The 27,671-nt window shown below is 44.1% G+C and overlaps 1 protein-coding gene across 1 annotated transcript in view; it reads right to left on the bottom strand.

Annotated features, from left to right (window-relative positions):
• Positions 1 to 21,159: 21,159 nt before the first annotated feature.
• The window catches only part of stxbp5a (syntaxin binding protein 5a (tomosyn)), a gene marked incomplete at both ends in the record, with an annotated part of 88,267 nt that continues 81,755 nt past the window's right edge, over positions 21,160 to 27,671 (bottom strand). The window contains 7 exons of the mRNA XM_084484281.1: positions 21,160 to 21,201; positions 21,339 to 21,559; positions 21,832 to 21,943; positions 22,736 to 22,901; positions 24,641 to 25,007; positions 25,382 to 25,621; positions 26,907 to 26,957. Coding sequence (XP_084340407.1) covers positions 21,160 to 21,201; positions 21,339 to 21,559; positions 21,832 to 21,943; positions 22,736 to 22,901; positions 24,641 to 25,007; positions 25,382 to 25,621; positions 26,907 to 26,957 — 1,199 coding nt within the window. The remainder of the gene's footprint in view (positions 21,202 to 21,338; positions 21,560 to 21,831; positions 21,944 to 22,735; positions 22,902 to 24,640; positions 25,008 to 25,381; positions 25,622 to 26,906; positions 26,958 to 27,671) is intronic.

The following is a 27,671-nucleotide window of genomic DNA, read 5'->3' as shown; positions in this document are numbered from 1 at the left end:
CGACTGTGCACCTAACTTGCTTTCTTCAGTTACAATAGTCACCCCGGCTTGGGCTGGCTTCCAGCGCCATTATAATGTAACAGAATGTGATACTCTGGTTGATCTCGACAGGGGGTTCCGCCTTCCCTTCTCCATATCGCTCGTATAGCTACCCAGAGACACAGCAGGGGGTATTCCCACAGCTGGACAGAAGCTGGCCACAGCCAATCGGAAACAACGAAACGAGTCAAAGTTCGAGGCAAATCTACCGCCAGCTTCAACGTCGGTGTAAACACTGCTCTTAAGTTCTCTGTCGTTCAAAATATAATGTTTCAATAGAAGGCCAAGAAATTAAAAAGCTAGCTGTGGTTAGAAAAGCTGTGGGAATTTTCGAAGGCCGTGTCTTTGATTAAGAACATTTGGGGAGCTGTATGTTTGACGGTGGGAATAAATGGGAATTCTGTCACGGTGGCGACTTTGATAGTATGTTTCGGAGTTCGGATATAGATCGTCTAGGATCTGGAAAATGCCCCAGGTCTCTGGGACTGAGCGTCAGAAGGCAAGAGTTTCTGAGCTGGCAGATGTGTTATGGATATATGTTTTAGATATGGGGCTGGGGAATCTAACGGCATCTTCGTTTCAGTGAATTGCAGCACTTTGAAAAGCATAGTTTGGTGCATTTCCTCTGTGAGATCGTGCTGAGCTCAGCACACAGGCTCCTGCCTGTTCCTCAGTCTCTAGGGAGGAGGGGGGGGGGGACTTATGACTGTGTGAAGAGCTCAGGTTGGCTTCACACACACACACACACACACACACACACACACACACACACACACACACACACACACACACACACACACACACACACACACATGCACACACATCTCCTTCACAATAACCAATCGCCCCAGGGAAGTAGTTTAGTGTAACAGATAGCTTATTCATTACCCAAAGTGTTGATGCATTTGGGATTTTTCTGTGTGTGCATCTCAGTGTACACAGACAAGTGTAGTCTACACGGCCCATTTGGTTGTGCACCCCCTTCACACATCCACACACACACCTACACACACACATACCCAATCACACACACACACACACACACACACACACACACACACACACACACACACACATACCCACCGACACACACATACCCACACACACACACACATACCCCCACACAAACAGCGGCATAATTAATTTGTGCCCACGATTTGGTGAGGAATCACGCCACATCAAGACGTTTCAGAGGCCACAACAGAGCGAAAAACATGAGCAACAGATCGCCATGACAACCAAGGGACACCAAATTATGAGCAATGAACGAAATTAAGAGGCATCACCCCTCGGTCCTCGCCCGTCTCCCTCTAAACAGGGACGTGTCCCCTCACAGCAGGGTGCCCATCACAACAGACGTGTTACGTTGTGTCTGAGACCCTAGATGGAAACACATGATCCCTAGGCTCCCAAAGGATGTGTCGAAGTGAATCAAAAAAAAGCACACAGACAATGCAATGCAAATGCTGCAGTGCTACAGTGTGCGACAACGAGCTAATGCAGCACCAGCTGGGAAACAGGGGGACGCAATGCAAAACCGACTAGTCCCTCCATGTAGATATCTCCCTGTGCGTGTGTGTGTGTTTACCTTCCTCTCCTCCCCTGCCGGCTGCATATATTTCAGGCTTGAGGGGGTTGCCTACCGCTGTAAATGAAGTGGCGCCGTGTCAAGCAAATGCAAATTAAATTGCCTCACTTGGGGGACAGGGGTTGGGGGAGTTAATAAAGGCTTATGAGTGACCCACATTTAATGCTCCCGCTCACATTGTGCACTCCGTCCCAGTGGCAGTGCTCAGGTTTCGTCACTCACCAGCCCTGCCGTGCAAAGCCCCGCTCCTAGTCACGCGGTTGCCTAGGAAACCAAAGAGATGGGGAAAAAAAAGAAAAGAAACTCCAAAATAAATTCCAGAGTTGAAAAATTCACATCCAGACAGCGGACAAATATCTGACATACGTACACTCACACACACACACACACACACACACACACACACACACACACACACACACACACACACACACACACACACACACACACACACACACACACACACACACACACAGGCCCAGAGAAGTGCACACGCACACTTGATGTGGTGCAGCAGCTTAAGTCTGGCTGCTTGCTCAGTTCCGCCGTCATACATTTCCTCCTGCAGACTCTTCAGGCTGTTTACACAGCCTACACAACTGTGTGTGTGTGTGTGTGTGTGTGTGTGGGTGTGGGCGTGTGTCAGTGTCTGTGTGTGTGTGTTTACATAGCATAACTCAATCTCTTTGTTCAGAGTTTGTTCAATCTCTGTGTTTATTTATCTATTTAACTTTTTATAACTGCGTACAGCTTGCTGGAGGTGTGTGTGTGTGTGTGTGTGTGTGTTGGGTGGGGTGGGGGGGGCCAGGTGTTAGTTAATTTGCCCCTGTGTGCTGTTTACCTAGATAGCAAAGAGTATTAGAGGGGGAGGGGGGTCCAACTGTCTGAAATCACTTTTTTTACGACAGGCTGTTGTATCTATCCTGGGCCGGTAGTCTGCTCTGATCATCTAGGGTATGTGTGTGGGGGTATGTGTGTGTGGGGGTATGTGTGTTTGTGTGGGTATGTGTGTGGGTATGTGTGTGTGTGAGTATGTGTGTGTGTGTGTGTGTGTTATTGTTTGCCGTGGACAGAAGCAGGTGGCTAACAGCCCTACTCTGTCTCTCTCTCTCTCTCTCTATGGAAGCTCATTCTCCACCATCATTTCTCTCACAGTGGGATGTCAACAAGGAAAATGTCATGAGGTCATATCCTGTATCATGTGCTGCTCAGGGTCAATGGGGGGGTGGAAATGCATTTGCAACAGAGTATCTCCAATAGTACTATTAGGAGCAGGGGGGAGGAGATAGAGAGTGGGAGAGAGTGAGAGAGAGCTAGAGATAGGAGACAGAGACAAAGACAGAGACCGGGAGAGAGACAGAGAGAGAGGCCGAGAAAGAGAGAGAGTAGACCATATCTGGCAAAATTCTAACCCTAAAATTCAGTCTTCATGACCATATTAGTAAAGGACTTCACTATGCTCAGCAGGGGGGGGGGCAGAAAATAACTCTTCTCTCAAGGCAGTTTAAAATAGATAATCCTTCACCACAGGAGCCTGAGAAGGTGAAAGAACTCACGACAAAAAATGTTGGAATTGTTCAAATAAATGTTTTTCTGTTACACTTTGTAGCGTCAACGCAACTTTTTCTCGGCGGTACACAAGCTATTTTCGGTTGAGGGTGCAGACAAAATGGCCTCACTACAAAACAAAGAAACCACAGAGCATCGCCCACAACACAACGAGTGTTTAACGCCACGCTGGGTTCCAGATCACTGTTTACGCACCACCCCACCAAAGACAAGCAGCGGCAGCGGCTCTAATTGCCGTCCTTCGCCCAAAACCTCTGAGACCGCACGGCCGCCTAAAGCCGCCCGTGATCTCCTTCCAGATTTAGCGTGCCGCTGACCTGGACAGGAATATACCGGAGATGAGAGGATCCCACTCTTGTTGTGTCCACGGAGCCTTCGTGGCAGTTGGATAAAAGGACCCTTTGAGGAACAGAGGCAGGTGTTCATAACAGCTTTATATCCTTTGGTAGAGTTGCCATTGATCATTTTAGACACAGCTAGAAAAATAGTGTATAATCTATTTATCGACAAACAATGCCAAAAAAAAAGGTGAAAATCTGAATATTGTATCTGAGCCAAATATTTTGAATGAAAATGTTGATTTCCTTTCAGTGTCTTTGGTGGCTGACATAACAAAGAAAAGCCAGTTGTCCACGTACTACCCCATTGTGAACGGATTAAAGTCCATAAAAAAATAAACCGTTCAATACGTCCAAGGATTCAATCACCGTTAATGGTACATCTAGCTGCCTCCTGCTCATCTATGACTCTTAAACCATTCTACAAATCCCCATTGAGACATAAGGATCACAGCACACTAAGCAGGTCTGTGAGTGTGCGTTTGCATGTTATGGTGTGTGTGTGTGTGTGTGTGTGTGCCTGTATGTGTGTGTGTGCCTGTATGTGTGTGTGCCTGTATGTTTGGGTGTGTGTGTGTGTGTGTGTGTGTGTGCCTGTGTGTGCATGTGCGTGTCTTTGTGTACTCAAGAATTGAAGATAACCGCATCTCGGACAAGAGGAGTCTCTGTGGCCTAGATAAGATTACATGTTGCTCCCACAGGGGCCCGTGGCCCAGCACTTTGGATTATGGGAGACATGAGAAACATCAACAAGGGTCTGAGATGTTTCAGCAGGGATTGGTAGAGAGCTCAAGAATACTCCCTTTTTACTCAGATACCATTGCTCAGTCCATAACAAAAATGGAAATATTAAGGGAATTTATTTTGTTTTTCAAGATAGCAGAATTTGCAGCTATTCATGAACGCTTGAAATTAATTGGGGATTAGCACACGCGAAGTAATTTAACAAAAATAACAATGACAACGGCAGTATAGATAATATAATCCTTCATGGTATTAGTGGTTATAATTATTCAGTTGGCCTGGTACTTCATTGGGTCTGCTGCAGTTATCCTGGGTTACCCTCGCCAACCCCAAGCCAGAGAACCTCATGCTGGTCCATGAAGTCAGAGCTCTCAAAGTGAAGACCCTGCCATGTGGGTCAGGTTGAGGGAGGATGTTATGGCACAAGACAGTCACTCCCATAAATTTTTTCAGCATCTCATCGGCTCTTCCTTTGAAGTTTAAGTGATGGACAACAGAAATCTGTAATTGAATCCTAATTATGTTATGAAGCTGCACACCAAGGTGTGCAGCAAGCATCAGAAAACTATGTTCCAGGAAATCCATTGCATCTGAGATATTTCAGTCCATCAATTTCCTCCTATTCCTTCAAGAGGGTATTTCCAATGCTAGCTACAAAGCCAATAGGGGTGGGAATCTCTTGGCACCTCACGATTCGATTAGATTACAATTCTGAGGTCAACAATTTGATTCTAAAATGATTATCGATGCAACAATTTTTTTTATGTACATTTCCATGCATGATTTTCAAAAAAATATATACCTGAAAAATATATATCTGAGTTTGCTACTCAGAGTTTGCTAATCACTTCCTACTTTTGTGATGATCATTAAAGACAATGAAAAGATGAACTACTTTATCTAATATTTTATATTAGATAAAGTCGGTTCTCTGCGCAGAGTACCCGCAGGCAGAAAGGAGAGTTTTCTGTAGTGCTCTGCAGCAGGCGAACAGAATGTTGCAGCAGGCGAACCAATTAAATACTTTTTAAATTAAATTCAGATTATTAACTTATCTGCATCAAGACACTCATTCTAGAGAGAATCGCAATGCATCGAAGAATCGATTATTATTCCCACCCCTAATAACCAAGCAGGTAACCAAATGCAGCACACCCACATTAAAGCGACATGAATGACACACATGAAAGACTCTATTGTATTTGCTTGTACCAAAACAAATACAATTGAAAATAGACCCTAATTAAAAAATATGCATTTCCTCGTGTGCGCTTGACTCTGAACCGCCCCTGGAAGGGATCATCTGGCATTATCATATACACATAATGTCGGACATGAGTTATAAATTTGTGATTGGACCAGACACACACCAAAAAGGCACTGCCTACCCTGAGGGCCTGACTGGCAGTTACGGAGATACTCAGAGAGAGAGAAAAAAGAGAGGAGAGGTAGAAGAGTTCAGAATATAGAAAGATGAGACCAGTCAAAGCCTGAGCTCCGGAGGGCTAGCTCTCTGTCCAATCAGCCTGAGCCTACATCAAATCATGGTTACATGAAAGTGGATATTAAAATCTGAACCGTGGAAGATTGTAGAACGTGAATGAATGAAAAGAGACGAGAATCTATTTTTCGCCTTCTCCTGGATCTGCTGCTGAAAGTGGTTTTCAGGGTAACCATACAACTCTGGCAGATGAATGGATGAATATATGAACGGATTGATGAATGGAGGAATGGGTTGATGAATGAATGGATACATAAATTAATGGATGCAGTGTTCAGTTGAGTGGGTGTCTGCTTGCGGCACGGTTAAAAGCTTTCCTTAATGTTGCATTTGCTACTTCATGCCCGGACCACTTGCTGTGCATATAGAAACAGCTCACCACCTCAAGACTTTTTTTTTATACAAGAAGATGTTCCAAATCTTCCCCTCTAACACAACAAATCAAAATCCTTTCACAGGAAGCTTTAAGCAGAAGCTCACTGTGGTCTGAAGTTCTGTTGTTTCTGACGTCCAGGAAATTGTCTTGGAATCAATGCAGTGATGGCACTCTACTTCCTGTAGTACTAATTTACGACACAACCCAAACCAAATCCACAAACACACAAACAACGCAAAACTAATTTGGAAAGAAATTACTTGATTATGGATTCCTAGCTGAAAGACTGTAGGCATCGCATTAAATGTTCTGCTACATTTCCTTCATGACCTGCATTAACCATAAAAGGAAAGAGCATCTCCATTGATCAATAAATATATCAAATGCATGTTGCAACAATTCAAGTGGTGAATGTAAAAAGGTAAGGATATTTATTAGTGATGTAATGGAGGAGGACAGGAGGGTGGGTTATCTCTGTCATTGGTCTTTCTTTGCAAATCAGTCACAGTTCACAGACGCCGAATAATTAAAAACGCCATTTCAGTGCCTAATGGAGGTAATCACACACATGGACAACTTAATTGTGTTTATTACTGCGGTGGTATTCCACAACCACAAATTGAAACAAATGTAAATCAGTGGAGGTTGAAATTAGAGGCCTGACGAGTTGGAAATTGTACCTGGAAAATTGATCATCTTTGCTGTCACACGCCTCAAACAATGCGATTATGGAATGTTTCCATTGCAAACGTGATATCGTTGAAGCTGTCTAGTTCTGAAAATGTCACACACACCAAAAATATAAAAAAAAACGAGGGTGCAGGGAGTTAGAAACTGATAGTGATATACGTACAAGTGATATTGCTAAGTGCCCGCGCGTGCGTGTTTGTGTGTGTGTAAGAACAAAGTATTTGGCACAGATGATCGTTCGATCATCTTTAGCACAACATATGTTTGCCTGAAGGTTTGACACAGCCAGTGTGTTTGATGGCATGTTGATTGGTTGCAACAAGATTGAGGAGCCACTCTCAATCTCCTGAACAGCACAATGTCCAAAATAATCAAGGCCTTCACATTAAAAGCATGGTTGCCGGTGACTGCTGGAGAACCCATCATCAGTCTATTTATACAAGCATAGAAGCATAACGGATAGTTGTAGTCTGTGCCCAGATTATGTGTTTAATCGTGAAGGCAAGATGTGTCAGTCTTGAAGGACGAATGGAGGAAGGAAGGAAGGATGGAAGGAAGGTTCCCCATCTGCTGTGGAACCTTCCTGATCCTGGAAGAGGCTGAAGATCATCACCTGCCATATTCTCCAGACAGTGTGAGTAGATGTTGTACTCCCAGCAGAGGCCTTATTTGGCCTTTATGTCCGTTAATTGCACTGTGCATCGGCCTATTTAACTGCAGCAATAATTTCTCTTGGAGAAAATTTAACGTTAGTCTCGTGATGCAAGTGGTTGTAAGACGGAAGCACTCCGTTCCTCTCGCTGTTGCGTGATTGCTACAGAGCTGCAGATATGTGGGTGTGTGACAGCGCATGGATAGAGGGGTGGTAATTGGTAATTGAGATGTTATAGGACATTATTGTTTCAGTGAGATTTAGTGTGCCCATGTGAGAGCGAATGCCCTCTCGGAACACTGAAGGGAAGAAAGGCAGAAAGGCGGACAGACAGACAGACATATAGCTGGTAAGATGGACAGACCGATATATGGACACACAGACAAACAAATAGACAGATAGCTAGGTAGACAGACAGACAGACAGATACTTGGTGGTTCCTGCTTCTTGCCACTGTCACATGATTTCCCACTGTGAACACATCGCTCGGGTCATTCATGTTACCTGTCGCCAAGGCAACCAATCACACCAACGTGACACGTCTTGCTGAGCGTCCCAGCTCCTGTTTGGGCTAAGCGTGTGCCTGTGTGTGTGTGTGTGTGTGTGTGTGTGTAGGTGTGTGGGTGTGTGCGTGCATGCCAAGCGTGCGTGTGTGTGTGCGATAGAAGTATTTGGCACAGATTGTGCCTTTGTTACCAGTCAGTTTCCAATCGACAAATGTCTCCTCTCTCCCCCAGAGACTCGGCTACCCTTAAATCGAAGTCAACATCAGGTTGTTTTTTTACACACACACACACAATTAAACACACACACACACACACACACACACACACACACACACACACACACACACACACACACACACACACACACACACACACACACACACACACACACACACACACACAGCCTGACTCGCTGCCGCCAGCATGAAAACATGTCTAACTCTACACAGCGTGAGCACGGGTTCCTTGTTATACGCCGGCTGATCTGGAACCAACTGCGGGCTCAGGGGGCGGTCCCAGAAACACCATCTCTGAGGCTCCAAAAAAAGGTTCAGTCAGGAAGTCTCATGCACTTACTCTTCTCATTCCACCAATCAAAACTATTCAGACACACAATGAAATCTCAGCACAAGGTAGCTCTAGCGTCTAGCCTCAAGAGTCTAGCCTCATGTGATCTTAAGAACCATATTCCAGCCAAGTACTGTAAGACATGTTAAGCCTTAAAGGGGTAGTTCAGGATTTTGGACATCGGGTCTCATTTCCAAGTGAGCCAGTGTGTTAATTATCGTTGGAGACCATTTTCAACACTTTTCATTCAGTCCTTCTAGTTGCAGAAATCGCTGGTGCTAGGCTAGTGCAAGTCGAGGGGAACTGCTAGCCTGCCAATAAAAACAGTTTTACCCACTCCCGAGGCAAACCAATTATAATGCCCGACTATCGATGTAAATCTGTGTTGTCTGTGTTGATAGAATAGTGTTAGAAATAAATTTACCCTTGCATCGCATTGCATTTAGTTTATAATCCCTGTAGTTGGAAGCAAGCTACGGCAGCGGCGGACTGATATTACCTGGAGTGCGCTTCTCTGTTTACCTTCTGCTGTAGTGAATTGGTTGCTACACTGGAGCAAAGTGAAATTCCACCGCTGCTGAGAAAGTAGTCCCCCAAAATGTAATGTGATCATTGCGATACAAGGATAGTTTTATTTCTAATATTATTCTATCAACACAGACATTTACATCGATAGTCTGGCATTATAATTGGTTTGCATCGGGTGTACTTTGGAGTGGGTAAAACTGTTTTTATTGGCAGGCTAGCAGTTCCCCTCGAGTTGCACTAGCCTAGCACCAGCGATTTCTGCAACTAGAAGGACTGAATGAAAAGTGTTGAAAACGGTCTCCAATGATAAATAACACACTGGCTCACCAGTGTGAGCCAGTGACCCGATGTCCAAAATCCTGAACTACCCCTTTAAGTCTTCATGTCATTGTTAGAGTTGCAATATGTGACATTTTAACTAGCTCCCTGCTCAAAATAACTCGGACATAATTATCTGTAGTCAATGCTGATCGATATCAATAATGTTATCAATAAAATCACATCCTATAATTTATATTTTGTACAAACAAAATATGCTGAGCAGCCAATGCCTCTCTTTTTGTTTACAAGAATCGTTCTGTCGACGCTCCCAAAACCCTCCCACTCACACCACCCTGCCAGCAGAGTGCTAGCTCACATCACACTGTTGCACAGCCAGTTGGAGAGGACCAGACTCAGTTTTCATTCTGAAGGTTACTGACTGGGATGGGCACATTTTTATACAATGCAACATATTTTGAGGTGCAGTGTGGACTAGTAGCAAGATTTAAGATTTGGTAGCATTTTGCGATGATGTAGCAGATTACAACTAACTGAATATCGTCCCAATTCCAAAATGTACTATTCCAAAATGATGTCTTTGTCAAGTATGTCAAGTAGGGGTGTAACAATACACAAAAGTCACGATTCGGTAAGTACCTCGGTTAAAAAAAAAAAATATATATATATATATATATATATATACACACAGTATATATATATTCGGTACACACCAAAATGAAAAGTGCATCGATCCGTTAGACTTGATCTAATTATAGATTTGAAAAATCTATAATTAGATCAGCCAAAAAAAAGACAAATGCGTTTATATTTTGTAATATACATAGGCCTACATCATTATTTGCCTCTACTTGGATCATTTTGCATCTTCTTGGTATGAATTGGCAACATTGGGCGAGTTGAATTTAACTTTTTGGAACATATTTCCCACAGCATTTAAAGGCCTGCATTATCTATCATTTGTGTATTAGGCAATTGTAGTCAATAAGGAAAATCAATAAACACTAGGCCTTTATAGCAGTATAGGACTTTATAGCAGTAGCCCATTTGTTGTATAATATGATTTTTGCTATTCAGAAATATCCCAATGGTGCACTTCAAAAGAATATCTTTCAGGTGAATCTCCATCAAGAAGTTGTAGTTTATACTGTGAATATATGGTTAACAAATGTTAACCTAAAGCCAATGTAGGCTATATTAACATATGCAATATATGTTACCACAATCTGTATGTTTCTAAATGAGGTAGGTAGTTATGGAAATTAAGGACACATGAATAATTATAACACTCACTGTCTCCCCTGTGTTCATGTGAATACTCTCCCTATTCCTATAATGACCCCTTTTCATCTTCAAGTGGAAGTCCTGGGGAGAGAACTTCAACTCAGCCTAAACTAAACCATGAGGAATACCTATTTAGTAGGTAGTTTAGTTGATTAAAGATACTAAAATGTATCTTATCCATTAAAATATATTTCATTGTAGTACAACAGGGACTACAAGAGAATTTTTTTTACTATCCTAGGGTAAGAAAAAAAGTCTTCAGCTGCCGTTATAACCTCGCTCTTCAGCCATGACAAATGTGGGAGACACACCATGAACGGTTTAAGAACAGTCATTTATTGAACAAAACCCAAACAGGTTAAACACCCAGGCGATGGTGTGTCTTTAGTTGTGTGTGTGTGGTTCAGTCCTGTTGTCCTGTTTAGTCGTTTTTTTGAAAAGCTGTTTACATCCAGGAACGCTATGCTAATAAATGCCTTATTCCTTACACTAATTGTCGCTACTGTTCTGCTTCTTCTTCGTGTTCATCACAAATCCGTTTTTATTCTTGGTGTATCCCCTTGATTTGTTACAACGTGCGTCTTTCCCACCAAGTGACTGCAGGTGGGGGTTTCCTACTGTAGTCCCCACTTCCTCACCTCACATAAGAGGGGAAACAGGTCCATGGGCTCTGGTGGGATGGATGGGCTCTGCCTGGGGACTGCCCAGCAGACCACATCCAGCAGAGAGCGGACACAACCAGCCCCTCCAGAGACACCCTGTCCTGCCGCGCCCAAATCAATCAGGCCTTTTCCAACATACTCTACACTTCCCCACTGACCATCCGTCCACTGTTTAACCTGTCCACCCAAACAGGTTAAACACACAGGCGATGGTGTGCATGCAATCCCAGGTTTGTGGAGTATCTGCAATTGAAAGGAATCATGAAAGGATAAATCTAGTCATCTATTCTGTCAACAAATTCCATGAGAAGACAAAAACCAATAAATAAATTTTCATATATATTTTGGAGTTGCCCCTCTGTAGCTCCTATTTGGACTAACATTCACAGCATCCTGGAAACTTTTCAACCAAATAAAATCATAAATAAATGTTCACCCTCCAACCCATGGCCCATTTATTGTGTAACACCTGCACAGAGCTAGCAGAAGTGAGAGCAGAAGCCAGCATGCAAGTTCTCGGAGTAGGTGCCCCGCAGCTCCACTCTTTTCCCCTTTCCTGCATAGCCTGTCAGTAAATAAAAAGTCCTTGTTAGAGGGCCCTTTATTTTCTATGGATTATCACATTGAAGAAACCCTTGGTGTCTAGAAGTCCTCTGGTCAGTATTCTACCCATAGAGATACTCACTGTAAGGTTCTATTTTTGTGTCTCTTGGGTTTTATTACTTGTAATTGCAATGTTTACTTGTGTCAGTTTTAAACGGCTACAATTATTAGTTATTAAATTATTTATATCCATATTTATTCTTTTTATTTTACTACTGCATGAGACCATCATTACTGCCTTATGGATGCCCATGGAATAGGAATAAATTTGTCTTCAAGTACTTGGTCAACACACTACAGTCTTTGCAACAACTTCTACAATTTATCTTGCACTGGTCCATTTCGCACCTAATTTGCTGATCCTTCCCGAATGTCTTTTTTATGGCGTGGATAGGTGTGCTGGGTCCAGTAAATGATTTTAATACAACAAAAACCCCATGGTCGTGATCAATGCACTCACTGCTCAGATGACATTGAGCTGTGACGTCCCGCTTGTTGTCCGAGTGCTTTCTATTTATGTGCATTCGCCAGTCCACAATGGATACACTGAACAGTTCGCTGCTTTTGACCCAGCACACAAGGTGGTGCCTTTGGAGGAGCAGCTGAAGACACTGTTCGGGCAAGAGGTGGAGGTGCAGCTGACGCCACGGTGAGGGCGAGAGGTGGAGGTGCAGCTGAAGGACGAGGTGCAGGTGTCTCATTTAGGGCTGGGCGATATGGCTGAAAACTGTAACACAATATAAGTGTTTCATATCGGTCGATATCGATAATTATTGATAAATAATTGAGAAAAATATAAACGTAAACAGTTTTATTTTAAATTTAACCTTCCCCTGATTGTAGGCAGACAGGGAAAAGGAATGTCAACACAACCATGGAAAACTCAAATAAATATAAACATAAGTCTGAATGAAAATGAACATCACAATGAAAACTTAACAATTATCAATTATAAAGTGCTCAAAAACATGTGCTACAAAAAAGTGTTCTGAAAACATTTGCAGTGTTAAATGTAAACATAAGAGATGAGATCACTATTGCATTACTTGGTAGGTGGATTAAAGCTTATCTTCAACCTGGAGTCCCTAGAACATGGAACATATGGATGTCATTGTTGTTGGGACATGGAAATATGTCCAGTACTGTCATGAACCATCATCCATGTTGTAAAGATCGCTGGTTAGCATGTTTGCTATCTAGCAATTAGCGCCTATTAGCGATTTTGTTGTTATGCTTGCTATCCATGTTATAACAAAAATGCCTACATTAAACAGAATAATGATAATGCCATCAAAGGGGGAAATAGGACATGGAGATATGTCCAGTACTGTCATGAACCAATGCTGGCCGTGGCGCCTGAGATCTGAGAACTATCTTCATATATATTATTTACAATTTTCTCACTCGTTGCGGTACTCATCTTTCGTTTCTCACATCGCGCTGTTTCTGTTATGAAACACACGCGCGAGACGAGATGGCGCAGCCAAACTTGATACTGTTACATGATTGGCCATTGGCGTGTCGCTCCATACGTTGCTCTCCACAGGTATCAGAGGACGCGTGCCTTTGTTCATGCAACCAACCTTGCTTCGCAACCTCTGGTTCAAAGCAGAGTTAGACTCTTTGCTCCGTTAACTTCCAACGAGGAAAAAAATTATCGAAAACTTCTATTGAACGCATTTTCTATTGATATTGATTACGTGTCTATCGCAATACATATCGTTATCGTTTTATCGCCCAGCCCTAGTCTCATTGCATGACTTCAGGTGAGAGAGAAACTGATTTCTACGTACGATAGTTCTCTGGCAATTTATGCAGTGAAAATGTGCAGCATTTGCAGATGAGATAACCTGCGAGACAACATTATCACAATCAGAGCTACTGACAACCTCACACACAATCCACAAACAGAAGCACATGTTTGATTAGGAGGGGAAAGGAGACAATATATGTTTTCTCTCAATAATATAATGTAATCATCAGTTTGTTCAGACCATACCTTGATGACGCACTGCCAACTTTAAATGTTTTTTCTGGTGATACAGTATTCCATGTCTTTCAGTCGTAGTGAAATAACAACATGGACAGCAATAGGTGTCCTCCAAAGGGATATCTGGGTCCGCTGTTGTTAAATGGGTGGCGTGCTGCTGAGACAATTATATCAAAAGACAAAGATCATTAGATGCAAATTCATGCACAAAATAAGTTAATTCTATCAACAACATTTTTGTTAGCTATAAAGTAAATGGCTAGCATAATGTACCAAGCTAATGTAGCAATTGTGCTAGTTAAGCATTAAAAAAACGATCATATGGAATGGATAGGAATCCACGGCAGCCGATTCAGCTTATAAAATCAACACGATTAGCGTTAATCCTTCTTAACAGAGTTTGCTTTGTTACTGTTACTGTGTGTTCACACCAAACACGAAGCAAGTAAACCCAACAAGCCAGTATGCAGGGCAAGTCAGCTGTGATTGTGCTCCCTTGGTTCATAGTCAAGCACAACAGATACCTGTAATTAAGTAACAGACATATTTTAATTTGCGTTTGGTGTGAACACAGCTTTGACGTTACAGCTCGGTTAACAGTAACATTAATTAACGATAACCCAACGTTTCTTGAAGTGTAACATAGTTATCTAGAAGCACCTGTTGAGTAGGGTAACATTAACAACAAAAGGGAAATAGGCAGACAAATTGTTGACTAATTTAATTGCTTTTAACAGACAAGCACGTTTAATGTTTTAACCACTAACGTTAACAGTTTAACTTAACAACAATTCTCTACAATAAAACGTATTTAACTCCTCATTACATGTGAATGAGGCTTACTGACCGACATGATGGACTTTCAGTCTTCCTTCTTCTCAACCGCAACCGGAACAGGTATGCACAATATGATTGTGGGCGGGGCTGGACCTTTCTGGGTGGGGCTTGACGTCTAGCTGTGTGTTCACACCGCACTTCGCCCCGCGACACGTTTCAATGCAAAGTGAACGTAGAGACGCGTATCGTTCACGTGGATTTTGTCGCGCGAATGAGCGACAGCTTTCGCAGAAGTTGAAATATTTCAACTTCTTCGCGGCATTCGCGTTGAAACAGCCAATCAGCGTTCACTCCCTGTGGGTAACGTGGGTGAAGTAACGTAAAACAGCCAATCAGCGTTCACTCCCTGGGTGAAGTAATGTAAAACAGCCAATCACCGTTCAACCGTTTAGTGAACCGCAGCTTGGAGGAGAAAGTGATTGTTGCTGTTTGCGACTCCCGGAGCTCTATATCTATATATAATATATAAATATCTATATCATATAATATATACGATATATATAATATCACAGCACAAAGCGGTGTGCACCTCCGGATTATATTATTAACCCATAAACGACGGGCATTCCGACGTCTCTCCCTCTTCCACAACAGGTACAGACACACATCTCGGCCATGGTTGATGAGAATGAATTGGCATAAATGACCGTTGGCAGGCAAAACGCTCCGCGAAAAATTCGCCCCGCGACACGTTTCAGTGCACACATTAAGCACAGCGACAGATTTCGCTGATTCGCGCGACAACATACGCAGCTTCGCGCGAACAGGCGAAAATTGTCTATTTTGGTGTGAACGCACAGTAGCTCCGCAGGCTGCAGCCGTTACCTTCTCGCTAGAAGTAGTGGTGGATTTCATGATTTGTTTGAATGAATCAGTTTGCGTCGGTCAGTTCGCCAAGAAGAGTCGTTCATTCGTTCGTTTGTTCGTTCGCATTTCCGGTAGCGGTGAATCATGATTCTCAGTCACTGAGTCGGTCAGACTCGGCTCCTCCCTCGTTCTCGTTCAAACGATTCGCGAATGCATTCTCAGCCGAGTCGGTCAGACTCAGCTCCTCCCTCATTCTCATTCTTAAACGAATCGTGATCGTGCAATGGTGCAAACGGTCATCAATCAACACAACATCAACTAAGTTTCTTTTAGCTGAGGACTGCTTCATGTTCGGAATCGGGATGTTGTTGCCCGGCTGACTCTCGTGACTTCTAAGTCCTCGAGTCTTCACCTCTAAACACAGTCAGTGAACGAACAGCGACTCGCGAGTCAGCGACTAGTGGGTGGAGCTGGGAGTCAAGTCTCGGAGAACGAACGAGACGAACGACGACGAGCGAGAGCGGCGAATCAGGTCGGTTCGTTCGTTTTAAAGAGTCGTTCGTTGAACGAGCCACCACTAGCTAGAAGTCACTCCATTAGTTCAGGTGCTCTGCAAGTGATCAAGTCCTGATTGTAATAATTTATGCCTTTTTCTTTATCATAGAGGGGCTGTATACTAGCTGAAATCTGTGTAAGCGGTGCAAGTCACTTACTGTCACGTCCTCTGCCTTTGGATCATTTGTGTTTCTGAGAAGGGGATTCTGAAAGCGCCCCGCTGTTGTGAAGACTTCCTCCTGAAAACACATAGCCTACCAATTATTTATTTTGGGGTGAATTACAACTATGGTGCAAACGTTGAATTCAAATCTTAACATAGTCAAGACATAGTGAAGACATGCGAAAAATAACCTGTCCAGACACCAACCTTCTTAGACATGGTAGGCCTGCCGCCTGCCTGCTTCATGTCGACCTTACAGACATACTAGTTCACATTGTTCAAATGTAGGTCTCGAAGAGCCACATTGTCGTGAAGAAACACAATATGGAAATACAACTGGGAAATAAGCTTCCAACCTTTGAGTAGGTTAGGTTGTTGTTGCCTGGCCCGGCTTGTCGTACACACCACACGCGGTGGTAGGCTGTGGGGTCGCAACACGTCCAGGTATTGTTTTCGGGGCAAATAGTTGTCTTTTTTTACACAAACAAACCCCCAGAACAACAAAAACAAATACGTATGGGTTACGAGATTATCTATATATTGGGCTACTTGTTTTCACCATGGTTTTTGTCACAAATTTGTGTAAACGTATGTTTCATCGTCCTCACCCATCTCATCTCGCGGTAGTTTGAAATCCAAGCATGTGTATTTGCTGCCACCTACTGTCCAGCTGGTCAAATGACACTATACGTGCTGAGTGACGCCTGAAGCTGAGGTTTTGTAAGCATCATCCAAACTTTTCTTTAAAAGACATACTATTGAAACGCTGTATACAATACTATTAAAAAAAATCCCAAACACCCAACACGTATCAGAGGATTTCCCCCTGATTTCAGGTGAAGAGTGAGGTATAGTTTATTGCAACAATCCTTCTGAATTCACATCCAGTTTCAGGAAGGTAAGATCAATAGATCAACTAAGTACCTAATTTATAATGCTTTGATCATGTATGCTGTATGGTTATAAAAAAACACCATTTTGGGAAGCACATATCCAAAGACACCAATATGTTGTATTATGTTGAGGGAGCAGTCAAGACTTGGGATCATCAAAAGTGTTGATGGCCATATTCTGCATTTAAGACACTATGCATGCACATCTCAGATGTTGCTTGGTTTCAATGTAGACTTCTATTTTAGGGATACCTAATTTTAGCCTGGTATGAATTTGTGTGTGAACAAGGTGAAGATAGATTTGTGTGTTGAACAAGGATATTTCTTATGATGGTAGTGATAAAAAATGAGTAGGACCCGTTATTGTATGATCATATGTACTGTCTGTAAGCAGTAAACTACATCAACATGGGGATGAATAAAACTATTCACAAAACAGCACATTTTCCACTTTTATTTTCCATTGCACAGTAATTTCTATCTACAGAATTTCTAAGTTTTATTGTGGCAGCAGATAAAGTCATAAACATCCATGTGAAATTTGCATAAAACTGTACAAGAAAGTTGGCTACAATGAGAAAAAAATACTGCAACCCACTGATAATGGTTGAATCTATAGGACATAACGGATTGGAAAATGGAAAATCGATAGAACTCCCGCTTGTTGTTTCATGAAATGGTGGATCATATCAGATAGGACTACTGCACACCGGGATGAATGAATGACGAACAAGTCACCCTGAACATACAAAATCCCAACAGAAAAGAAAACATACTAACTAACATAGGAGAGGGAGAAACGAGACATGACAAGAAACACCAAGAACAAGAAAGAAAAAAAAGCAGTTTTTTCCTGAAATCATTGTTAATATTCTATTTTTTTTTTCGTCCCCGTCTTCTTCGCCTTGAAGGGAAAGCGGATCTATCCTACATTGACATCCACACGGACAATGCATAGGCCTACTAAACACAGACCGGACCAGATCTGCAGCGGTACAACCAACGGAGGACGAGCTTCTTCTGAAGGAAGGACAGAAAGGAGGAGACAAACCCAACAAAGAGAAAACATACACAAACAAACAATGCATGATGTAATCAGTGTTTTAAAGCATGTGCGGGGGGAACATGCGGCAGGTCAATTAAAAACAGCAATTCAGAAGTCGTATTTTTTTTCTTTTCTTTTTTTTGCTTTATCCTAACCGTGTGTTGTTTTTCATGATCTTTTTTTTTTTCTTCCTTTTTGTCGAGATACAAACAGATCGGACTAAACACTTGGGACACCCTTGAGAGACAAAGGACATCGACGTTACCCATCACATCTCCAAAAAAAGAACAAATAAAAAAGTAACATTTAAATTAAAACAGGAAACGAAACGCAACGGTGTAATAAAGGATGTACTGTCACTTTAAATAACGGAGAAGAAGAGGTAGCGCGCTCACACAGACACACGAGCCAACGGAAACACGTGGCTTTAACACTCCAGATGAACACCAGAAATACTGTAGGGGCTGTAGGTCTATCCCTGGCTAAAACTATCGCTTCTCTGAATGGTCAGAGCCACAACAAAGTAACTTTACACCCGTGGACGATGTTGACAGCCCTGGGAACACTCGCGTTTTACACAGAGTTGTGAAACAATGGTACATTGAATGCACTCTTAAAACAGCATTGAGTCCAGATATTGGCCACCAGCACGTCTTGGCCTACTAGTCATAATGCAGATGAATAAGATGTTCACAAAATATATAAAAACATCATTGATATCGTTGAATCGAGCGATAGGATAGTAAAATATACTGTCTGGAGTTGAGAGGGATGGAAGTGGAAAGTGTCGGCAGAATGGAACAGAAGCTAACGAAAGTCTTTGGCGTCAGAAAGAATATGGCCATTGTCCCCCTCTGGTGTTGCTTCAGCAACCTTGCAGTGTACTTTCCAGTTGGTCTTAAGATTGTCAAATTATTTACCTATATACAGGAAAAAAGTATAGGCCCGTTAGACATGGAGAGAGACACATGACATTTTGAGCTTTTTTCTACCAATATGAGAAAATGAAAACAAAACAAAACATATTAATCACATAGTTTTGCTTTGCACCTCAATAAAAACACTTTCAACGGATCACTCACACAGTCAATGGGCAGAGAAGAAAAAACATCAGAAAAATCAGTTTCAATATGGATGTCTTTGAAGGACAATACATCTGTGTACATAACACTCCTGTATACACACACACACACACACACACACACACACACACACACACACACACACGCACACACAAATAGGTTCTCTTCCCATTTGCATGTGTTATATAATCTCTGTACTGGTGTGGACTCCCAACATAAACCATCACAAAACTCCCATACGACCCAAAATATCTCATTTGGACTTTCCGTGTAGTCAACACTGTGCTTGTGTCAGCATCTACATACATAGACACGTGTTCACACCATGCCACACAGTGGAAGCTTATGGCATAAGGGTGATGGAGGCAATATATATTATATAGATATCTATCTAATCAGTTCATAAATAAATCTCATTTATACAAGGAACCGTATATGGCTCATGTGACCTTGCCTCAACTTTTTTGTTTAAATCCGGAGATCAGATGTTGCCGTGCACTTAAGAGATACATATGCCTTTTATATCCATATACTACTTTTTCCAGCCCTTTTCATGAGGAGAAATTACTTAAGGATGTTTCGACAAAACATAAAAATACAAACACACGTGTATATATATATATACATATACACACACATATACATATACACACACATATATATATATATATATATATACACAGACATATGCATATATATATATATATGAATATATATCATCATTCACTTTTACAATAATATTAAAAATATGATTTCGTTTCTTTTGAAATAATACAGACAAAAAAAAACATTACCAACCAACATGTAATGGGGGAAAAATACAACTGTTATGAAAATCACATGAAAAACTGTGCAATACACAAGAGCCTAGAGGATTGAGCAAAATTACAAGCTAACCAATGGTTCAGTGGAGCGAATCTTTCCCCTTTTTCTGCGACACCCTGTATGGAGAAGTAGTCCCTGTGACATCACTTCCTTTTCCTGTCTCCAATAGCGCTTGCCGGGACGGCGGGCCTTTTCTTCACACCCTGTATCTCCTTTTTATTTCACTTCCTCAAGCCATCTCAGTCGTTCATCCCAACCCGGTTGTACGTGGACACAGCGTTGCGCAATGTTATAGATTCATGTAGATATAGTCATGTATATAGATTTGTCTTTTCACTCCATGGTACAATTCCAGAATGTTGTAGTTGTCATTAGTATTTTTTGGAACACCTGCCCCCCCGCCAAAAAAACAAACAAAAACAAACAACTGTTGTTCATGTATACCAGCAACAGGACCAGGTCGAGATTCATCCGAACCCGGGTCATCTCGGCAAACTCTAAAACAAAGGTGGAACAAAAGCCCCCGAATCTACACACACGAAAAAGGAAAAGATAAAATCGTTCCACTGCTTGTTTCCTCTTGAGGATTATCCATCTCCTCTGTCTTGTCCATTCATCAGTCCCGTCCCAATACTGAGGCAAGGGGCCTGCAATGGGTGTTGTGCTAAGGGTTAGAGAGAGAGAGAGAGAGAGAGAGAGAGAGAGAGAGAGAGAGAGAGAGAGAGAGAGAGAGAGAGAGAGAGAGAGAGCGAAACAAAATCCCCCGGGGAGTGAGAGAGACGAGAGGTTGGGGTTTAGGGTCACATATGAATGGGGTGGAGAGATACAGCAGAGAGAGAGAGAGAGAGAGAGAGAGAGAGAGAGAGAGAGAGAGAGAGAGAGAGAGAGAGAGAGAGAGATTGGAGGTGAGTACCCTCAAGTCCACACACCACATGGGGGTCGGGGGGTTGGGTGCAGATGGAAGGTGATAAGAGTTGTGTCCATGGTTTTCTGCTCCCCCCCCCTCCTCCCCCCGCCCCCACCATCTTCTGGCAAATCAGATCTGGTACCACTTCTTGTCTTTGCACTTGAGCATCATCTGAGGACAGAGAGAGAGAGAGAGAGGAAGAAAGAATGAGTGAGGGAATAAAAGAGTGGACACCAGCTCAAGGAAACGTCCCCCCACCATCATCATCATCATCACCCTCATCATCATCATCCTCCTCCTCCTCTCACCTCGTGGGCGTGTTTGGAGAAGCCGTCGGCGCTGTTCATCATGAGCGCCGTCCGCTCCTCTAGCTCGCCCAGCTTCTGTCCTCGCTCGTCCAGGGCTATCCTGGCCCGGGCCAGGTCGCCCACGATGCCCGAGGCCGCGCCCTTCATGCCCTCCAGACCCCCGGGGCCCGGGATGTGCTGGGCCAGGCTCCTGGACGCCTTCCCGGATGCAATCTCTCCGACTGGGGGGGGGGGAACGGGATTAGGAGCACACGGAGACACAGGGGAAAGTCAGACGGCAGACAAGCGCATGACGTTGTTACGGCTACCGTGGGTACAAATGATTATATGGACGTTTTAGATTGTATGTACGGTAACCTCGGCGCTCTGGCAGGATTGAATGTGTGTATGTGGTCTGTTTGTGTGTGAGAAGGTGTGGTGTGTGTGTGTGTGTGAGGTGTGTGTGTGTGTGTGTGTGTGTGTGTCTGTGTGTGTGTGTGTGTGTGTGACTCACAGAGTTCCTCCCGGTCCAGAGACTGTGCGCCGCCTCCAAACAGCCCTTTAAAGAAGCCTCTGTTGGGGGCCTCTGGTGTCTCCACGGGTGTGAAGAGCTCACCTAACATCTCCTGTAGAGTAGGCGCGCACACACACACACACACACACACACACACAGTGTTCTGAAAAACCCTTATTTGATCCGCTCAAAAAAAATAAAAATAAAAATAAAAAAAATAAAAATAAAAATCATAATCCAGACAATGCAGTTAGGACTGGGTGTATACCAGAAGCAGACAAATCCCTCTCTGACTCACTGGACTCGGCGGGAGCAATGAGTCATTCAAGCGTGAAATCCAACTGACTGTTTAGTCATGAGGCAGACCCTTTAATCAAATTACAGTAATCCAAATACAGTGATCTCAGATACATGTCCTTGATCAGCTTGTTTGAACGACGGAGGGAACGGCCGGCTAACATACCTACGGCCCTTATAGTTTACAGGAAATTATTCCATACCGGAAATGATGCTCTCTCCTCATTCTCATGTAACAAACTGGAGAGACAGTGAACCACTGTGCAACACGGAGAAGGCTTTTCTTGATATCCCGGGCAACATTACGATATTTGATTTAGTTTAATCGAATGTGGCCTCGAGATTGGTGAAATCAAGCGATGTCAAGCTTTGTTGAAATATCTTAAACCCGTGACAGGTGTGTTGGTACGACCAGCATCTACAAGCACACACCCCTTCCTTGCATGTTGCTGCCCCCAAACAAAGTGCCGCCCTGTAGCATTTGATTGGTTCTGCAGGGCAGGTTTCGTTTACACAGCTGTTTCCACCCAGCTTTAACAACGCACCCCAGGAGCCTGTCCTCAGTTTTGCAGTGGAATGATGTGTCTTTAGAGAGTTGGGGACCGACCTGCAGGTTCTCGCAGGTGTCCTGGCTGTAGGTGATCCTCTGGATCTCGGTGGGGGAGGTGAGGTACATGGCCTGGCCCAGGTTGGTGAAGCAGAAGGTCCTGGCAATGCGCATGTCGGTCAGGGGCAGGTAGTTGACGTCCAGCAGGGGTCTCAGCCCAGGCAAACTAGAGGAGGATGATGACATTGAAAAATGAATCAACAAACACTCTTTTGAGGGTGCTTTTATTCACCGTGACACCAAGGAGCATCAAGGAGCAGGTAGGGGTGAGGGGGCAGAAGGAAGAAAGTAGTCCTAATGAAGTTGTCAATAGAATAATGACAATGGGGTCTTTCGCTTTTTACACACACACACACACACACACACACACACACACACACACACACACACACACACACACACACACACACACACACACACACACACACACACACACACACACACGCACACACACACACACACACACACCCAGACCAAGGGCAGCTTAACATGTCTGATGATCATGGGGACCTACAGATGTCTGTTGACGGCCCGCACCCACACGCACACATCGGGTGTTAAAAGCGAGACAGCAGCACCCGAGAGCAGCCGTGGTCCTGCCAGACACCCAGATGGGAGGCAGGGCGCCGGCTGCCCCTCTCCTCTGAGAGGAGGGGGGGAGGGAGGAAGGGAGGGAGGGAGGGATGGCGGGAGGGAGGGGCTGATGCGCCAGCGGCTCAGCTCAAAAATAGACAAGTCATCCAGCGCTGTGTCTGTCAGTGTGTCGTCAGGTGGCTGTGGGTGTGCTGGTTGGCAGAAGTGCACCACCGTGAAAGTGGTTTGACTTTGCCGATAGACTAGGACACAATCAGGAGTCTCATAAAGGTTGGCACAACCACCTGCTTGTACCGATCTCCTCCACATCCACTCTCCCCCCCAGACTCACTTTTTCTTATCTCCTGATGGCTAGGGCGAGCACCTAACAGGAATATGCAATGACATCACCCGCTCCCAGCCGGCGCAGACATTCACCTGTGTTTGCCCTTGCGACCAGACAAGCCCGAGACCAGACGGCCGGTCTGGGAGCCCATTATCATCACATTCATCTACATTCATCCATCTCCGTTATTGATGTTGGCCATTCAGTGGTTCACTCTCATACAGGGCCTCCGCACAAAGAACGCATTACAGTAAGTAAGCATTTTGGCGAAATAGGGAAATTAAATTGCCCGTCTAATTCTTAAGATTGACTGGACGGAACAAATTAGTCAATTTATGAGCTATAAGAATGATGTAATGGTTTGATCAGATCAGTGGTTCCATAAACCCCTCAAGAATGTCAAGGTCAGCTCCAGTAATCCCTAATATATAATAATAATAATAATAATAATTGATTGAATTTATATAGCGCTTTTCTAGACACTCAAAGACGCTTTACAGTGAAGGGGGGACCTCACTAACCTAATATATATATATATATATATACATATATATATATATATATTAGGGATTACTGGAGACATACACATACATATACACATATACATCAATCTACAGTCTATTATATGACCCTGGCATGCTTGGCTATATCCCCAAATGTTAAAGGTATATATATCAAATTTGGGAATTGAGGAGGATATAACCAAGCACACCAGGGTAATATAATAGCACGCCAGGGATGTAAAAAGGTGTACAAAATTAATTGCAGAAGAGGCATTTTAGGGCTTTCCACAGACAAAACCCTTACCCTGACACATAGCTGCCCACGACACCCCACCTTGACAGCCACACGTGTACCCCCTCCGGGGATTCACGCCCCCCCTCCGATCTAGAACTGACGACTTCAACACCAATCCAGCCACCCCCGGCCCTCCCCCCCCCTCCCACCACCACCACCACCACCACCACCAGTGACCCATGACTCACCTGAGGGTCATGATGTGTCCGTTGGCGCAGAAGACGGCCAGGCACACGCTGTTGCTCATCTGCACCACGTCGGCGCGCAGGATGAAGGAGGCCTCCGTGATGCTGTGCTTGTGCACGCAGTTCTGCGACGGCAGCGACAGCACCTTGGCCTGCTTCTCCGAGCACACCACCGCGTACTGGCTCTCGCTCAGGTCCTGCGAGGCCGACGGCGACACCGACACCGGGCGCCGCTTGCGGCCCTTCTCCTCACCGTCCGACGCCGTCACGTTGGGCTCGAACCAGGGCTCGTGGGGCGGGGGCAGCAGCGTGCCTGTCGAGTCCAAGAAGGCCATGCGCATGATGCTGCCCTTCACGCGTGCCAGCATTCCTGTTGGAGGTGGGGAAGGGGGGGGGGGGGGGGGGACGTTTTAGGAACGTCGGTCTTTGTGGCGTTTGGATCTACTGTGCTTGAACAGTTAGACAGTTAAACAGTTACCCTTTAACGGTGGTGTCATCGTAGGACAAACACAGGCGTTGCTCATAACACTGATTATGGGTCTTCTACTTTATATGCAACAGCGGGCTAAGGAAGACCACGTTAGTAAAGATTATTTCAAAACGTACGTTCAAGCTAACCGCGCCCTGGTACTTAAAAGTAGCAGATTGTTTGTGTAACGCGCCTGCGTTCGTCCTACGATGGTGCCTCTGTGGAAAGGTTAAACCCGCCCTCCACCCTCATCGTCATCTCCAAAAAACGCTCACCGCTGGGCGACGCGATGACGGGCTGCAGTTGCCTCTGTTCTCCAGCGGGGGGCAGCGTGAGCGCCACGGCCAGCACGGTGCCGAGGGAGGTGCCCACGTACAGGCAGGGCGTCAGGGCGCAGTCGCCCTTGCGGACGAAGGTGTCGCAGAAGTGGAAGGAGGAGATGGACTCGCGCGACTCCTTGTCGATGCTGGTGACGCTGGAGGAGCGCGAGCGGCTGAAGGAGTTGTCCCGGTGGTCTAGAGGGTTGGCGCCCCGCGGCGGACATACGGACAGGAGGACAGTGAGACAAAGACAAAGCAAGGTAAAGCGCGAGTACGCCGGCGGAGGTGCGGCGTGAAGCAGCACTCAGGACATGCGCAGAGGTTGGGTTATGTTGCGTACAGGAAGGAGTGGGCAATTCTGTTGTGAAATGAGCTAACATACTGCAGAAACCAAGTTTGTGTAATACTTAGATCAATAGAAGGACAATTTTAATCAATCTCTTATTTCTACAGCCCAACAACATTTTGGGGAAAGGCAATGAAACTGTTTGAGTTCCATGTCAATATAAAAAAGGAATTCAAAACAAACAGAGGTTACGGCTCTAGGTTTCTATTGGTCAATATTTAAGACCGGTGCTGGTGTTTGTTTTGAATCTGTGTGACAGATGGAGCTCATGAATTTAAACTTCATTTGGCAAATAGACAAGAAGCCCCGGCAAACAGAGCAGACGCCGCCTCAATCTGATTGGTCGGTTTCCATTCGACATGACCAACTGACTGCCATGCTTCCTGCCTCACAAAAACACATCCTAAATTATATTTTCACATCTGTTAAGTTTTATTCAGAACTCAGAGACTCAATTAAAGCAGAATAATTTAATGTGAATTGGCATTTTAATGTTAATTTGAATACTAAATGCTAAAATGTAACAGTTGCAGTCAGTAAAAACCTTTGGCACATATCAAAATGTTTGGTAGTAAGGAAAGAAACATTTTTAGAAGACTGCAGGTTTCTGTGGGTGAAAAAAAACAACCTTTCCCATTTCCAGAGTGAAAAAAAAATGCACTGCCGCAAGATTGGAAAGAATCGATGTACACTATGAAGGGTTTAAAAGATATAAGGAAACATGAAATAGAGAGCAATAGCCACAGAAGAAAGGGGAAGCTTCATAGTGAATGATGGAGTGCACACTAAGCTCAGCTGGGCACTGCTATCAACCTACTGTACAGGGAAGCAAGGTCAAAGCCAAGGTTGAATAGGAAATATCAGAGGATCTTCACATATGTTACTACTTACACATGGGCCTGTTCATCTATCATCCTTCATTTCATAATGTATCTGGATTCAGATTGCAACAGTACAATTAGAAAGATTCTACAATGGCTTATTGTATTATTATTATTTCCATCCATTTCATCAAATGAATTCAGTATATTTTGGTGTCAAACTATTATTGAATTACCTCTGGTCGAAAAATGAAAGAAAAATTCTGTTGTCAGAAATGATAACAAAAATATTTTAGCTTTTTTTAAGGCTTACCCAAGTCTGGCTTTAGCTCAGTTGGCAAGCTTAATTTCCGTGACATCTTTGCTGGAAGAAAGAGAACATCCCTCTTTACAAACACACGTCTAAGCTTGCACAGGATGCCATGCAACGCTAGCTTGACCAGAGAGAATCTGGTCTCAAAGAACTGCGCACAAAATACTACACACACGGGAAACACAAATGACAAAAAGCTTGTTGAGGCTACTGGATGTGAAAAGGGGTTGGGGAGAGGGGAGGGGGAGGGGTTGGGGAAGGGGTTGTCAGGGGAGCCAAAATGCTTTACACAGGGGAAGGCACTGCAAAAGGATTCAAGGTGACAACCCTGGAGGATTTCTCCCACATGCTGTGACAGAGGAAGTTATGGTTAGAGCAACAGTTGTCGCTGTGCGGTAAACAAGACAACCCAAAAAAAAGGGGCCCCTGAAAAGAGAGGTGTGGTGAGACAACATAGCGACAGGAGAGGAGGACCCCAACATTCAGGTCATTCCGGAACCCCTCATGCCAAGGGGCGCATGCACCAAGAACAGGAAGAGTGAACAGGAAACAGGAAGTGAGTAGGATGGGAGGACAGGTGAAAGAGAGGTTCTACTGCATACGTAGAAGTACGGTTGATCGACCGCCGATCATTGAATGAGCCCAGGCTCATTTGCGTACTTTCGTTCAGTGGGACACTTAGAAGACGAGCCAGCACCACCACCACCACCACCACCGCCACCGCACCGCCACCCAAACCAGTCGGCTCGGTGCTTAATGATTGAG

The sequence above is a fragment of the Micromesistius poutassou genome, assembly GCF_964030765.1.
Source record: "Micromesistius poutassou genome assembly, chromosome: 19".
Lineage (NCBI taxonomy): Eukaryota > Metazoa > Chordata > Actinopteri > Gadiformes > Gadidae > Micromesistius > Micromesistius poutassou.
This window is presented reverse-complemented; position numbering and strand designations above follow the sequence as displayed.